General features: G+C 35.0%; 1 protein-coding gene across 5 annotated transcripts in view; it reads right to left on the bottom strand.

The window, feature by feature from the left end:
- Nucleotides 1-2,475: 2,475 nt before the first annotated feature.
- Nucleotides 2,476-17,003, bottom strand: part of LOC132156300 (protein piccolo-like) — a 50,710-nt gene continuing 36,182 nt past the window's right edge. For 2 of the 5 annotated variants that reach the window (XM_059565244.1, XM_059565242.1), the window contains 15 exons: nucleotides 16,189-16,297; nucleotides 15,790-15,857; nucleotides 15,105-15,316; nucleotides 14,926-14,976; nucleotides 13,893-14,023; nucleotides 12,919-12,945; nucleotides 12,268-12,361; nucleotides 11,339-11,410; nucleotides 10,793-11,072; nucleotides 9,868-10,062; nucleotides 8,062-8,167; nucleotides 6,877-6,944; nucleotides 6,084-6,212; nucleotides 5,800-5,945; nucleotides 2,476-5,136 (listed from right to left, as the gene is read on the bottom strand). In XM_059565244.1, the coding sequence (XP_059421227.1) occupies nucleotides 4,993-5,136; nucleotides 5,800-5,945; nucleotides 6,084-6,212; nucleotides 6,877-6,944; nucleotides 8,062-8,167; nucleotides 9,868-10,062; nucleotides 10,793-11,072; nucleotides 11,339-11,410; nucleotides 12,268-12,361; nucleotides 12,919-12,945; nucleotides 13,893-14,023; nucleotides 14,926-14,976; nucleotides 15,105-15,316; nucleotides 15,790-15,857; nucleotides 16,189-16,297 (1,832 nt within the window). In that variant the 3' untranslated portion in view covers nucleotides 2,476-4,992. The remainder of the gene's footprint in view (nucleotides 5,137-5,799; nucleotides 5,946-6,083; nucleotides 6,213-6,876; nucleotides 6,945-8,061; nucleotides 8,168-9,867; nucleotides 10,063-10,792; nucleotides 11,073-11,338; nucleotides 11,411-12,267; nucleotides 12,362-12,918; nucleotides 12,946-13,892; nucleotides 14,024-14,925; nucleotides 14,977-15,104; nucleotides 15,317-15,789; nucleotides 15,858-16,188; nucleotides 16,298-17,003) is intronic. The other 3 variants (XM_059565245.1, XM_059565243.1, XR_009437399.1) reach the window with 2 other exon arrangements.

The raw sequence follows: 17,003 nt of genomic DNA on the forward strand, positions 1-17,003 counted from the left end.
CTGCTTCGAAACAAATCTGGTGAGTGGTAGTGGCAGGATTTATCGTTCTGGTAACGCTGCCTTGTGTTCTTTAATTAATTTAGCCCTGACAGAGAGGATAATAAGGTACGTATTAGTGAAACTCCCTCTTTCTCTCTCATTTCCTCTTTTACTTATCAAATATGTGCATGTTTTTTGCAATTCAAACATTGCTCATTAAGAGATTTCAACAAAATCCATGTAGGCTATTTCAAAACACTGATTATTTCGTTTCATAAACATAAACGACAAACAGAATCGAACAACTGAGATGAGATAATCAAGTTGTTGAAGTTTTTTGAATTCTCTTGTATGTCTAGTCTTCCTGTGGAATTATTAGAATTCTTCGATCTCCCTCTGCTGGCCAAGCACTGTAAATACAAGAGAGTGGATCAGCAAAACCATTTCATTCACTCACACACACACACACACACACACACACACACACATACACACGCACGCACGCACACACACACGCAAGCACACACACTCACACACCAGGGCCGTCGCAAGTGGGGTGAAAGGTGGTGACGATTATAGGGGCCCACGGTCGAGGGGGGGCCCCCGGCGATCTCAACCGTCTGGCTGAGTCTATCCTAAAAAGACGACCAGGACAGTTGACAGGCCACTGCTCCGTGTCGTCACGAATTCATTTTCATGTGTTTTTAAACCTGACCACTTTCCAATTTAAACATTCAAAAGAGTTTAAATCATTCAAACACAAGACGCGAAAAATCTCAGCTCGCGCGCTGTGTTCGTTGCGCACGCATCTCACAGTCTCAGAGCCGTGTCTCACAGACAGCGACACTAAACCGAGCTCTTCTTTGCGAAGTTCTCCTCGAACTTCCTCCTGTACCTGAACGAACAAACACAAATCGCAGTTTAAACAAACAGAAAAGGATGTGAAAAAGCCAATTTCAGCACCACTGTGTTCTGGTGTTCAGGGCTCAAGCAGGGAGAGGCGTCTCAAAACAATTGTTTAACACAGAATTTGCCTTTTTTTGCTCTTGTACCGACAAAAACATACAAAATATGTCAAAATATCCGTCTTGGAAAGTATGTTCGAAAAAACTGTCGGTTATGTCTTAAGTGAAAGTAAACAGTTGAGAAAAATATCGGATGTGTATTATATTGGATGCTTCATCGTCTCTTAAAGTGACCGCGCCTAATTTAGCTACTAGCTGCTGTAATGTTAATCCAAGAAAATAAAAGAAAGACATTTTGGTGCAGGACACTATAATTAATTTAGGTAAGAGAGTATAGCAAAATAAAGCGAGCTGTGACATATTATACCCCAAAAATCTTCATACTGTACATTGGACTACTAGTGAAATTGATAGAAAAAAAATGGGACCAAAAATTATTCACTTTGACCTCAACATTTTTTGCTTACGTGTTTTTTTGCCTGAATTTCTAATGCAACCTTTTCACACCACAGACTGATCAAAATTAAGCATTGCTTGGTAATTTTTCAACAAAGTATTGATAGTTGAGTAAATATTGTCATACTAACAGTTGTCTTAATCCATTACATACATTTCTATCAAAGTTATCTGACTTTATCAAGATGAATTTCTTCTGACAGTTCAACTCTGAGTTCTTGTCATATTTTATTACCATTTTATAAACTAGAGCAAATAAACTGTGATAATGTAAGAAATGTTGAAGGTGTCTGAATACATTCTGGTTTGACTGTTAATTTAATTTTTACAGTGAAGACTATGCAGTGCTATTTTATATTTAATTATTTGTTTTCTGTACCTGGACACCTACAAACATGAAACAACCTAAACATTGTGCAATTAGCACAAATAAATAAATACAATGAACATATAAATTAAACAATTTCAAACAGGGCCCAGAAAAAAAAAAACTGACTGACCAGTGTTATTTTTGGGTTTAGACATTACACTAATAATAAATTGGGCTACATATGCAAAAATAAAATAAAATAAAAAATAAATAATAATAATAATAAAATAAAATAAATAAGAATCAGTAGACAAAAACTCCAATAAAAAAGCTTTGAAAGTTGGGAGTTGAAAATTAGAAACTATAAGTGATCTAGAACCTTTATATAGTGAGTGCTATTGTAGAGACCATGTTGATCCCTCACAGCATCTTTTTCACCCACATTCGATTCAATATGGCATCTAACCTGACTATGGTCTGTGGGCTGAGACAGCGCTCTGCATCGTATCAATTAATTCAACAACCAACCATCGAATAAGATTGAAAAATAAAACATTTCACACGTAGCAGCTGACAAGATACAAGCATCAAAGAATCAAAACAAACAAAATGGATGTTCACATTTGAAATAGAATCTATTATTTATTATTTAGACACAGGGAGAAAGTTTTTTATTTCTTAGTTTTCATATTTCCCATCTCTACTGCACAATTTGCATAATTTCATGACATCATGTGGACAACCACAAAACCATAACATTAGATTTTTGTCTTCTATTTTTTTTTTTACACGAAATGAAAAACAAGACTCGTTTTACAAGCATTTTTACAGTCCGCATACAACTTCAGATGATGTGTTCAATTTTTCTTTCTTTTTAAACTGAATCCGGAGGCAAAATATATCAACATACATCTAACAAAACATGCAACATCTATGTGAAAACATAGAAACTCTTTGTCAACCATTCAATTTGACAGGGAATTTTGTGTCGTCTTTTTTCCTTTTTTAATTTTTAAACCATCTTGTTTTAATTCTGAGAGATGTTGTTGATTTTGTCAAACAGGTTGGAATGGATTGATCGAACACATGATTTCAAAATGATCCAGATATTACTTTCTTACATAGACAAATACAATATGTACAGACGGAGTTTGACCTTGATCACAATCACATGCTCAACGTCAGGCCAAATAAATATTTAGACCTCTTCTCGTAGAAAATATCCTATGTATTTACAAAATCAAAAAATAACCAAATCACATTCACACGGTTTACAGCAAGTGAATTCATCAAACGCATCATGATTTTAAAAAGGATTGGGGTAATATTAGAATAAAAGTTTATATTTAGCAGTTAAACAGATTGAATGAATGTGCTTGTTTAAAGGGAACAACTAAAAAAAAAAAAAACATAAAAAAAAAATCACACTTTGAAAGGTGTGATGATCTAAATAAAACTGATGACACTTTTTACAGGTTTTAATAGGCCATCATAACTATGCACAACAAAATATGCATTCTTACATTTAAAATCTGCACAGATATATATTTTTTTACCTTTTACAAAAAAACAAACAAAAAAAAAAATTTAAATTTTCAGGTCAGCATATTTATTTTGTCATTATTTACGATTACATTTTGAAACCTATGAAAACAATAATGTAAAGTGCATATGAGTAAAATGTACTGTGCCATAAAGTGGAAGTAATAAAAAAAAAAAAAAAAAAAAAACACTATACAATATTCATATAATTTCTTTTTTTTTTCTTTAACAGATATACATATATTCAGACACTCGCTTGACGTCGCATGTTAAGGTTTATGCATTCAAAGAACATAATGCATGTTGCATAGATTTACCCAAACAGAACCAGTGGATTTGGTTAAAACATCAGGTTGGCACACAATAGTTGATCTTACTATGACAGCAACCTTATATTCAGGTACATCTGTGCACCACTTGTGCAAGATGCAGATTAAATCATATAGAAATGTTAGTGTACATTTTATTAGCCAGGTAAGAAAACAGTCTGTTTCCATGTGTGAAATATGTCCAGTGATATTGATAATGGAAACACTGACTGTTAAGTTAGAAACTCACTGTCTTGTGCTGAGATCCTAGACGGACAAAACACATGTGCCTTTATCCATCAATGGCACATACTAGTGTCATTACACACTGATATGGCGGAGGTTAAAGAGGCAGTGATCATAATGAAAAAGAACTAAACTGACATGAACAGATGAACTTTACAGCAGAAAAACAATATCAATAGTGCACCACCATGGAACAGAGACACGTGACGCAGGACAGACACCTTAAACAACAAAACGTTACATCAGGATTTCAATCAAGCCAACTGAGCCAGAATCCGTATATAAATGCCAAGGAGGACTCAAACGTACGTTAATTATTATCATTATTATTATTATTATTATTAATCTTTGCATATTTGGAGTCACATTTGGAACTTGGTCACAAAACAGAGACAACATCTGACCACTAACATGACATTTACTTCAAGATGCTGTTTATAAAACAAACACACATGGTGGAAACGTACAATCATACTTCTGGGAAGAAAATAGATGCTTTTTAACCTCAGAGAACCATATTTGAGGACTTGAGACGCTAAAACAAAGCACACCTCCATTTAGCGTCCAGCAAACAGCCATTCTTGAAATGATCAGGAGGAATGTGTGAAACCCAGATCATCTCGACTTCATTGACCGATCCATGTCCAATAGCTGATGTCAGTCACAACCTGAAGTTTCAACGTTCCCTAAACATTGAAGACGACACTCAAGACATGATAAACGGAGGAATATTGAACTGTGTGACTGGATGTTGCATTCAAAGAATAGAATCCATTATATTTATGATTGTCTTTCTTCCTTACAGTATAACATCCGTACAGTGCATAACATAGTCTGATATGGTCATTATATATGACATGATTGTGTCAACTATATGCTACATCTATCCTCTTACGAACAATGTTTTTTTGCGAGAAATATATATGATTTCGGATTTTAATAAAAGCAGAAATGACATTGAAATGTATTCCTAATCGGCCCATGCCTAAGATATTTTAGATATGTAGAATGTAGTTGCAGAAATGACTCCTGCAATAGCAGTGCTCTGGGAGTGGACATAAATGTCTCTGTCTTGGTGAATGGACTCTTTCCATGATCTATCAGTCATTCCAGACTCACAAACCCACCTTTTCCTGTTTTATTTCTCTTTTTTGGAGGGCATTGATGGGAGATGGATGGCATGTGGTTATGGCTGTGTTTGACTGGTTGTGGCCACTAGCTTGTGCCAGCTGACGGCCCGCTTACGCATGTCCACATTGTCCAGCCAGATGTAGGCCTCACCAATCAGGGTCTTCTTCATAAACTTCCCTCCATTTGACACCAGGAACAGCTGTGAAGAGGAAGGGGATAAAAGACAAAGAGAGAAAGGAAGTAAATTAAATAATCCAATACATACACTATCATTTAAAAGCTTTGGGTCATTTAGATTATTTATATTAATATATATTACAAATCAATATTTTTATGTAGTGACAGCAAAGATTGTCACATTGCTAAAAAACAAAAAAAAACTAAATTCAAATAAATGTTTTCTGTTCGTCAAAGAATCTTGAAAATAATGTATCCTGGTTTTCTCAATAACAATAATAATAATAATCAGAATAACTGTTTTCAACATTGATTATAAGATTTTTATTTATTTATTTATTTTTCAAATCAGCATTTTAGAAGATTTCTGAAGAATCATGTAACAGTGAAGACTGAAGTAATGGCTGCTGAATATTCAGCTTCGCCATCACAGGAATAAAGTACATTTAATTATATATAACTATATTAAGAAGTAAATAATTATATATAAAAAATATGTATTAAAAAGGAAAAAAGTTATTCTAAATTTTCACAATATTCATTTATTTAATCAAATAAATGCAGCCTTAATGCGCAGAAAAGACTTCTTGTGTATTTTTGCTACTGGGTATATAATGATACTCATTGTTCAGCCATATTGACTGTCTGTCATTTTGAATTTGCCTCAGTTTATAATCTCTCTCACCTGAATAGAGTGGCCAACAGGATTCAGATTCAAACGAAATGTCTCATTGAATGATGGCTCTCTGTCGTGCCGACACACTCTGGTCTTCTTCTTTATGATCTTCTTTTGAGTGGCCACATTCACCACATAAAGCTTTACATACAAGTCTATGACGTGAAATAGTGAAATAGTACAGATTCAGTACACTATCAAGATATTTCTCAGTGGACATTTTACTTATCTCGACTACAATATTTGTATATCAGTGCCATATCTAAGGATGTGTTTGAGGAATGTTTCACTACCAGGTAGGTGGTCAGGAGATTTGAACTTGTAGGTGATGTTTCTGCACTGCAGGATCTCAAGAACCAGCTGCTCTCCTTCTGTCTTCATTTCCTTCTTTAAAGCAACCTTGATCTCACCCATCATCTTACCTACAGCCACAGACAGATAGATAGATAGATATTTTAAAATGTATTATAACATCATATGTTCTATATATTTGTTGTCTCTACTCAATTTCTGAATGTGATTTTTCTTTTGTTGGGAGGCTGGAATGTTGCTGTAGGTTGTCGTTTGTTCAATAAAAGCTTATATAAGTGGTGAGCAATGGCGACTTCTAGTGTACACGCATGAAATTACAATTTTGCACTGAGCGGAATGGTAAAGCAGTGATCCTTCATTAAACTGTTAATACAATATATATATATATATATATATATATTGTCTATGTTTTGTCATGCCGACGTCTGTCTCCTTTGACAGCAACAAAAACACACACCCTCTGCTGTGATGAATTATTCAGCAGTGCATGGCAGTGACAGTGGCACGTCTAGAACAGAACAGAAGGGGATGACTGCTGTTTTCCTCTGTCTAACAGGTTCTTAGTCTCCTCAACAGCTTTCAGACAAGTGCTAATTCAACCACAGGGGTGAACCTGACCTGTGGAACACGGTTTAAAAATCTATTATGACTCACAGTTTGCCAATTTTATTTAGTTCTCATGAGGTTCACTGTTATGAGCACGGAAAGAACTAAAAGTAGACTGTGTGTGAACTGAAACCTCACATGATACTGGAATATGAAACAGATTGTTACCTTCTGAATCAGACAGGTTCAAAGATTCAATTCCACTGCCTTTATCTGTTCCATTTGGAATGTTTTTCCTGATAGAGAATCAGATAAAAAGGTGTCAGAACTAAAACCTTTTTACTATTTGGGTATAAAAGATTAGATGTCAACTATTTGGTTTTCTTACCTTTTTGTACAAAGTATTTGTGTGTGTACTGTGTATAATTATTGTGAATATAAATAAATACACACATGCATGTATATATTTAAGAAAATAATGTTTAGATATTAAATATATTTATATATAATTTAAATTGAATGTAATTTAAATGTATATATATATATATATATATAAAATATTTAAAAATGTAAATACATAAAATGACTAGGAAATATCTCTGATTCTGCAGATAAAAAAAATAATAATTCACTCAAAATAGGTTGATAGCATATACAACCATTTAAAATTTTGGGATCAGTAAGCTTTTTTAAAATGAATTTTTTTTTTCAGCAAAGCCATTAAATTGAGCAAAAGTGACACTAAATAAATTTGTTATGTTACAATTTATATTTAATATAAATTCTGTTCTTTTGAACTTTCAACAACACATTGATGAACATTGATCAAAGAATCCTGAAAAAATTACACGAAAATATTAAACACACAACTTTTAACATACAACTGATTACAGTAAGAAATATTGTTAAACACCAAATCAGCATATTAGAATAATTTCAGATTTTCTTATACATTTTAATCTAGAATATACAATACAAAACAGTTATTTTAAACTGCAATACAGTATTTCACAATAGTACTATTTTTTTTATCATATTTTGCATTTTATGCATTAACTTTTAACATTAACATTATTGATCTAAATCTTTTTAAAGATAGTGTATTATTTAATTTAATACAATAATAATGATAATTTTAAATAAAATATGTCATTATTTAAATAAAAAATACAATAAAATAAAGTTAGTGTCAAAACATGTATTTCACACAAAATAATCATGATTCATTCAAAGATGATTGAAAACAAACAAACATAAAATGTGCACTATACATTAACAAAACTGTTTAGACTAGTAGAGTTTAGAACTGACATAAGGAAGCACTAACACTCAGATACCAAATATCATCCAACATATCAATCAGTCCACTGGATACACTGAAATCCATCTAATGAAATCCACAGGCATACTTACAACTGAGGGACCTGAAATATGGCACTGTCCACAGCGTTAGTGCCCAAAGTATCTTCACTGTCCAGAGTGTATGCATCCCCATCAATTATTTTGTGGCTTGCTTTATCTGTAGAAATACACACATACACAAACAGACAATTAGACATGAGCCATATTAAGCAAGGGACCTGTTATTTACACTACTAACTTAAACACCATGTATGCAGAAAGAATGGAAATGCACTTTGCACACAAAGTTACATATGGACAGAAAAGATAAGAGAACTAAAAAAGAGACCACAGTGAAATTAAAAGTAATGCACTCTTTTTTTAAAATTACGTTAAACATCGGTTTAAAAACACAACATTCTTCCATGCAAAGTTAATGGCTGCCTTGATTTTAGATTTAAACATTTTTGTGTTTTGCTACTTTAAAGGAGGCGTGGTTTGTGCAGATTTTATTCAAATTTAGAGAGAGGGAGGAGTCACGTCTCTCACCTCCTCTAGCAGAGATCCCTCCATTATGGTCATCTGACTCGATACTTTGCTCTCATTGGCTGGAAGCTGTAGTGTGATCAGTATAGGGCCAGTTCTGCCTTTAGATGGGGCAGTCTCTACACGGACTCATCCAGAGATTGCATGGCCGGCCTCACATGAAACCAGCTCATGATTTTTACACACCACAGTCATGCGGACATAGATATGAGTTTGAATCGGGGATAAGGGCCTGGGATTTTACTTGCAGAGGGAGGAATGAGGTAACAGAGGAGTGCATCATGCTCTGGATGTCAATGTGAAGTGTTTTCCAAAATACACTCAGGTTTGGCTTACGATTAGCCTCCCTGTGATGTCAGGAAAAAAGTTCTGCTGCACTTCGAGGGATTTTTTTATTTTTTAATGCAAAAAAAAAATGCCTCCTCTGCTACTAAAAAACTTGCTATTACAAAGAAACACTAAACCTGAATGTCTGGCATTACATTTTATCTGGGAAATAAAATCTTAATCTATCTCTCTTATATCTAATTGCTGACCCAAGTTTTACGACAGCTGATGGCAGGTTTCTGATATTCGATTTACAGATGGGAGTTTAACAGAGATTGGTTGTTTAAAATATTAGGGTTTTATAGGCTTTATTAAAAATTAAGATCTTTATAATGAGATAATTTCTATATATTTCTTTGCCACTCTTTTATTTCTTTCACTTTTCTTAAAGAAATAATTCACCCAAAAATGTAAAAAAAAAAAAAAGCCATCCGTTTCTTCATCCAAACAGATTTGGATAAATTTAACATTACATGACTTGCTCAACAATGTTTCTTCTGCAGTGAATGGGTGCCGTCAGAATGAGAGTCCAAACTACTGATAAAAACATCATGGTAATTACGGCAAAATCTATTTGTGAAGCGAAAAGCTGCGAGTTTGGATTCTCATTCTGATGCCACCCTTTCACTGCAGAGGATCCATTTGTCTACAAGTGATGTGATGTAATGTAATTTCTCCAATTCTGTTCTGATAAGGAAACAGACAAACAAAGGTGAGTAAATTTTCCAAAAAAAAAAAAGTTTTTTGATAAAATATTGCTTTAATAGTCAATAAGATTCTTTCTGTGTTGTGGATTATTAAGTTTAATGTTTAATTTTGTCATTTTAATGAAGGCTTCAACTTATTAACAAAATGATGAAAACAAAAACGAAACTATGTGTCAGAAAGGTGAGGACGAGAGGGAAAGGAAAAGAAATAGCGGAAGAGTGCGAGAACGAGAGGACAGACAGAAAGAAAGACAGAGAACAGATAGGCTGTGAGCTCATGTGAAGTAGTAAGTGTTACTTGGCTGGAGTCGGGCCTGTTGCACCGCAGCCTCAGCTGCAGCGATGGCGTTCCCGGCTTCTTCCAGGTGGGCCTGGGTGACGCTGCCTTTGCTCTGGCTGCGTGAGGGGCCGTGGGAGCGCAAGTGACCCTCAGAGGAAGATTTGGAGCTGCCGGGACTACTGTGGGACTTTTCTATTGTAAGGACCTGTGTATCTGTGAACATACAGAACATGCCCTCCATTAATCCAGCACTAATCCCAAATATTAAACCGTCCATCTCCTGTTCATTATACACTACTGTTCAGAAGTTTCAAGTCAGTGAGTTTGTTTTTTGTTTAGGAAAGAAATTAATACTTGTATTCAGCAAGAATGCATTACATTCAAAAGTGACAGTAAAGATATAATATTACAAAATATTTCTATTTAAATTAAAGTTATTTTTAACTTTCTATTTGTCAAATAAAATAAATAATAATAATTTTTAAAAAAACTATCATGGTTTCCACAAAGATATTAAGCTGCACAACTATTTTCAGCACTGCTGATAGTCAGGAATGTTTCTTGAGCAGCAAATCAGCATCTCAGAATGATTTCTTAAGGATCATGTGACACCGAAGACTGGGGTAATGATGCTGAAAATTCAACTTATGAATAATAGGAATAAATTACTTTTCAAATTATTTTAATAGAATTAATTTTCTTTTAATATAATTTTAAAATCTGTTAAAATAGAAAGCGGTTGTTTTAAATTGCAGTAATATTTCACAATTTTACTGTTTTGACTGTTTTGGTCAAATAAATGCAGGCTTGGTAACTGTAAGGGGAAAAAAGTTGTAAAAAATGTACTGGCTGCAAACTTTTTTAAAGGTATTCTAAAACAAGTTACACTAATTCCCACCTGTGTGATTCCTGTGTGTATTTCTGTTTAGTATGCATGACCTACCTTTAGCAGGGTCAGGGAAAATGCCATGACTTCGGCTCTTAATGACGGCGGTTTTAGGGGACTGCTGGTTCTCTGGTTGCCCTCCTTGACCTCCAGAACCTCCTGGCCCTCCAGGGCCCCCCTGACTGCCAGAGCCGCCCTGACCTCCGAGTCCCCCGGAGCCGTCGGGCCCCTGAGGAGGGTGTGTTCTTCCATGGTGAATACTTTCACTTTGCTCCTTTAGGGGGTGCCAGCGAGGTGTGTTATCCAGCTGAGCTGTGTTTGAGAGATCAATGAGCACCTACAAAAAATAAAAAAAATGTCAAAATAAACTCGTTAATAACGTGTTAGATTTCTATTTACTCATCTGACTTAATAGAAATTTCTGTTTTCTATAAACTGTTCTATGGTGGATAATAATGTAAACAGATACTGACAGAATAATGACTTAACATAGTAAACCCTGGTGGAGAAGACAAAATGCTAGCATACTTTACATTACTTCTAAGGAATTATGCAAATTATGTTTATCTGTGTTATTTTTTCGGTGCACGGTATGACACTCACTTCTCCCAGAAAATCATTTGAGGAATATCTGTCATAATCCCACACAGTAACCTCCAGAGTTTTCTTCTTCAGCTGAGGTGAACACACACACAAACAGACACACAAACATTTTCAGTCAGATGCAGGAAAAAGACAATTCATCAAGGAATAAACATCTTTTAACATAACATCTGTGACTCAGTAAACAGCATAGCAATGCAAAACTGGATTAACTTTCAGAGTTTTTAAGCATGTAAAGCCAAGTTTGGATGGAAAAAATGGGACACATTGGTGATGGGAGTGTGATGTAACATCCCTTGTGTTTTTGACTATAATTACATGGTAAAGATCTGTGCATATTTCTTGGACTAAATAGGCTATAACCTTATATAGCTAGAGAGGGAAGAAAGATGAACTCTAGAGAGTAAAAAGAGAGAAAAATAGAGAGAAAAGCACACACACAGGGAAAGTTACATTTTTCATATAGATCTTTTAGAAGAGAAATTCAGAACAATTAATTTAAACTGAAATGTATGGTATCCAAATAGGAACTAACTATATAAAATCTGAACATTTATAAGTAAATGAATAGGTACAAAGAGTTATAAATAAACTAAAATATAAAGCATATTTTAATATAATTCAAGACAACCACATTTTCATGAAATAGAAATCTTTCGTAACATTATAAATGTCTTTACTTGAATGTGTCATTAAGAAAAATAATCAAATTATTGACCCCAAACTTTTGAACAGTAGCATCTATTTAAATATATGTATATACATATAATACATATATAATAATATAAATATAAAAATAACTGCTATCATAAAATATTTTATAAATAAATTAAACATATAATACATTTATGATATAACAAAAAATATAAATTAAAAATATATATAATAATAAAAAAATACATATATATATAATAATATGTCTTACTTACCTGCTCCAAATGGATGTTTTTATAAATGACGGTCTGGTTCCACTCTGGGTTCTGGGTCTTCTGGACATATTTAATCCTTCTCTTGTTTTCAGCACTGCAAGGTTATCATGTTGAGACAGGATACAAGGAGCAATAAAGTTAGATGATGCACTTCAAATGTTTTTCGTAGCATATTTTTAGCCACTTGAGGCTAATGGAGTTGAGATGACCTCACAAGAGGCAACACCGATGCAGCTACGGTCCATGCCACCAATGATGATAATGACATTATCAGATCACAGAGTAAAATGTGGAAAAAATCCAACTTCTATGTACATGAGTATATGGGCGATCTATACAAGCATACAATAGCACTAGACTCTTACAATGAGCTGACGTGAATTTACACAATGGTAGAGTTGCACAACTGTACTTAATATTTACTGGCTTTGAGGGAATCATTTCAAGAATTTATTGACTTAAAATAAAAAAATTCAGAGGTAGAGGTTGCTTTGAGGTAGATCTGAGACACTTCACAGATGACACAGTAGCCTTCACCACATGAATGACAGCTAGATAATTAAAGAAAGGAAATCCAAACACACACACACACACACACACACACGCACCAATGAAAAAGAAAAATGAAAAGAAAAAGAAACACCACACTACCTTGCGTTCTGGACAACCATGACTTGGCTGAACCAATCCGGAGATTTGTATGGAATGCAAAGTAAAAGTAGACAGACAAACAGACAACAGTCAGAGAATCCAAGGAAAGGGGAGACAGAAACCCCTCAAAAAAAGTTGAGGTCCGGAGGTTGTGTCTGTCGGGCTTTTAGCGCCAGACAAAAGAATAATTTGTGCAGGTAATAGGAACTAATCTCATAAACACTGGAGATATGGCCATTAGGAGATGGCAGATATAGTATTACACACACCATACTGGTGGAAACCATATCGATTGCGCTGTCTCCGCAGTCCGAGACACTGAGCTTGATTACTAGGTAGCATGTTAAGAGAGGAAGGCTAAGCTAATAAAAATTGACTTCTCTAAGGAAGATCTCTTCCACTTTAGTCTTCCAATAAGTCATTTCCATACTAAAGTGGTGAGGACTTCTACCAAGGAAGAAAGACCTTTTAGGCCACTGGATATGCCAATTATTACTGGTGACATTTTTATTCCGGCATCCAGCGATTCAGTTTATTATTAAAAACATTTTAACACTTTCTTTCCATTGTAATTATTATGGAATAATTTGTAGAGGGTATAATGGAGCTAAAGGCACACTTGATTTTATTTAGCAGAATCTTGATATTGAAGAAAAAAACAACAACAGGAGCTATTCCACAAACAAACAAAAAACAAACAAACAAAAAAAACTGATTCAAAAAAAATCTGACAATAAATTAACCACAATTACAACATTTATATATGTGGACAAGGACACACATAAAATAAATATTCGTACTGTAGAGATTTTCTAAAGCTTTCATTCTTCGCTCTTACTGTAATTTTAACACTTGCACGCACACACACACACACACACACACACACACACACACACACACACACACACACACACACACACACACACACACACACACACACACACAGAAGGAGCTGTGTACACAAGGATACTTACCCTCTCCCTGGCAAGAGATAGACCTTAACAAAAGGGTCTGTGTATCCATTGTTTTCTCTAGGAGCGAGGTTTCTTGCTTGTAGCACGTGAACAATCAGATTGCCCATATTCCTGTCATAGTTGATTTGAAGCTGAGGAAAAGATATATTATGAGACACATAATACTACAGGCAGTCTATTCAAATTTAATTTCACTCTAAAATAAGCACTGGAAAGCTGCAATTTAAATTCAATAAAGCAGTCAGTACTGGAGTGAGTCAGTAAAGCTGATAGTTCATCATTTTCTTTAATTTTTTTTTTCTACATAAAATGTATATTTGGGGGCAGTTTTGGCCTAAGGGTTAGAGAGTTGGACTTGTAACCCAAAGGTTGCATGTTTGGGTCTCGGTAACAGCGGGGATTGTTGGTGGGGGGAGTGAATAACCAGCGCTCTCTAGCACCTTCAGTACCACGACTGAGGTGAGACCCTTGAGCAAGGCACTGAACCCCCTACTTCACAGTGTGTGTGTGTGTGTGAGTGTGTGTGTTTTCACTACTCACTGCTGTGTGTGTGTGCACTTGGATAAGTAAAATGACAAATTCAGAGTATGGGACACCATACTTGGCCATGTCACTTTAAATATTATATTTTAATATATTAAAATATTATCATTTTTCATTTATTTAAATTAATTCTTTTCATAAACATAACAGTAAAATAATATTTTTCTTTAACTTATACACTGCAAACTTCTGCAACCTTTCATCCCGCACAATTAGTTTTGCCTGGACATTAAAAATAAATAATACAATTAATTAATTGATTAATTAATCAATTTTAAAAAAGTACTCCGTTACAATTGATATTCCAAAGTCAGTTACATGATTTTTGCATTGTTTGATTACATTGATTAATATAGTAAGCTGCCTTATTCAGATATGTAGAAATGGAAATAATGAACACAGCCAAAAAACAAACATATAATTCAAATTAATTTTAGAATGTACTTTTTTGTATAAATGTATTCATTGTGAAATTGGTGCACATACTCACTTGTATTTCACCAGTGATTGGATGCGGTTGTGACTTCAGAACCTCTGCTGACTGAAAAACAAAATAATAGAAACTAAATCCATTTCTGATTTAAATCTAGTTTGAAGTTGCAAAATTTAGACACATTTGATGTATGCCTATATACATTAGGTGGCATCTTCATGCACACTTTACAGTACCTTGCTACTATGACGCTTCTTGTTGACAGAAGGGGACCCGGGTTGCCCAGGGCTGGGGACCCCACTTGAAGCGGCAGATCCGGTGCCAGAGTGCAAGTGTCCCGCTCTCTCCAGAGCAGACAGCACGGAAGCAGGAGTCTGCTGCTGCGATACCTTCTGCAGCTCTGCAGCCAGCTGCTTTGGGTCAACACCTGGAGAACGCTGATGCTCACCTACAACACAAACACATACAACAACTATATCACAAAACAAACCCTTTTCAGCTTACTGATTTAATAAAGACACACTTGCCACAGTAAGCAGTACAAGAATTTTGATGCACAAAAACCATCCTAACAAAGAGATTCATGACCTGGGGTTAAAATCAGAAAGCTGTAGGAAAGGAAGTGACAACTTCAGATAACAGCGCTTGTTTTATCAGAAAATCAGAAAGCTGTAGGAAAGGAAGTCACAAGTTCAGATAAGAGCACTTGTTTTTATAGCATGCATGCATATGCATCCCCTCCTCACTGCCACACCTCGTTCTTGCTCCGAGTGAGCCTCGAACCCGGGTCTCCGGCATGGGAGGTGGACGCACTAACAAGGAGGCTAAATGATCGCTCGCTCCTGTGAAAAGCTTATTAAAGGGATCACGACATGTAAGTATAGTATGAAGGGAAGACCAGAAAATGTTGGAGACACTCACCAGTTCTCAACTGAGTATGGTGCTCCATTTGCTGAGGGTGTTCTGTGCCGGAGAGCATGTTTAGGTCTCTAAACAGCAGTCAAGATAACAACTGTATTAGCATATTGGCTTAAAGACCACAATTTGACCATTTTTGACATTTAAATCGATGTCTCACCAATCAGCATTAAATAAGACACAGTCTAGAACCTGAAAAGTTATTTCAAGTCTAATTGTGTGAAATTATATGTTCTTACATAAATGCACTGAACTACCACGGTACAGTGAGGGTATCTGCTGGTAAACCATGGTCCTTAAATATACCATGTTCATATATTGATAAAAACAAATGTTTCTAGGGGCACCAAATCAGCATATTATCATGGTGGACTAAACATTGAATACATTATTGAAACATACAGGCGCAAACATATTTCTGCCTCTCCATACTGCTGACCCACAATGCTTTGCGCTTCTTCGTATGTTTTTCCCAGCAGAGAGATTCCATTCCACTCTAGAACCTGCATTCCTGAGGAACACAACACATATCAGATCCAGTGAGTGAAAAACATGTTTTAGGTTAGAACACAAAAAACAGATACTCACAGTGCACCTTAGCAAGAACATTATTTGTTTGCAGATTGTTATGGAAAGTATTTAAAATAGGTGTTGTTTATAAAAGTCACCAAATGTATGATTATTTTTTAAAAACCTCAAATCTAGAGCAAAAGTTTGGATTCTGTGCACTCTATATTGGGGAGACACCAAAAACTATTATGATAGATTCACACACAGATAGAAAGATAGATGTGCTATTGTGATTCCTGAGGATAAATTCAGGAAAAAACTATCACTGAATTAACCACACAAATAAATAACACACACGCTTTTGCAATAGCATGCTTCCCTAAGCACTTCACTCACTACAAGGAAACAGTCCTGGAGCTTCAGAGCCCGAGAACAAGGGCAGAAAACAGAGAGAGAGAGAAAAAAACAATTTAAAAGCATCACTGCAAACTCAAGCCCGCTTCAGGCCAAACCCCGAGCACTTACACAAATAAAACCGAGTCTTCAGATTGGTCTTTTGCATTCGAAGTGCTTCAGCGGATGATAACAGCAGGGCATCATTCAAATGTCTGTTCATTTCTACAAAATCAATGCCTTTAGTTTCCACTCAAAAACCTCTCAAATATTCAGCAAGTACGTCAGTCATATCTCCATATTACTCTGCAAGA

Source organism: Carassius carassius, chromosome 13 (assembly GCF_963082965.1).
Source record: "Carassius carassius chromosome 13, fCarCar2.1, whole genome shotgun sequence".
NCBI lineage: Eukaryota > Metazoa > Chordata > Actinopteri > Cypriniformes > Cyprinidae > Carassius > Carassius carassius.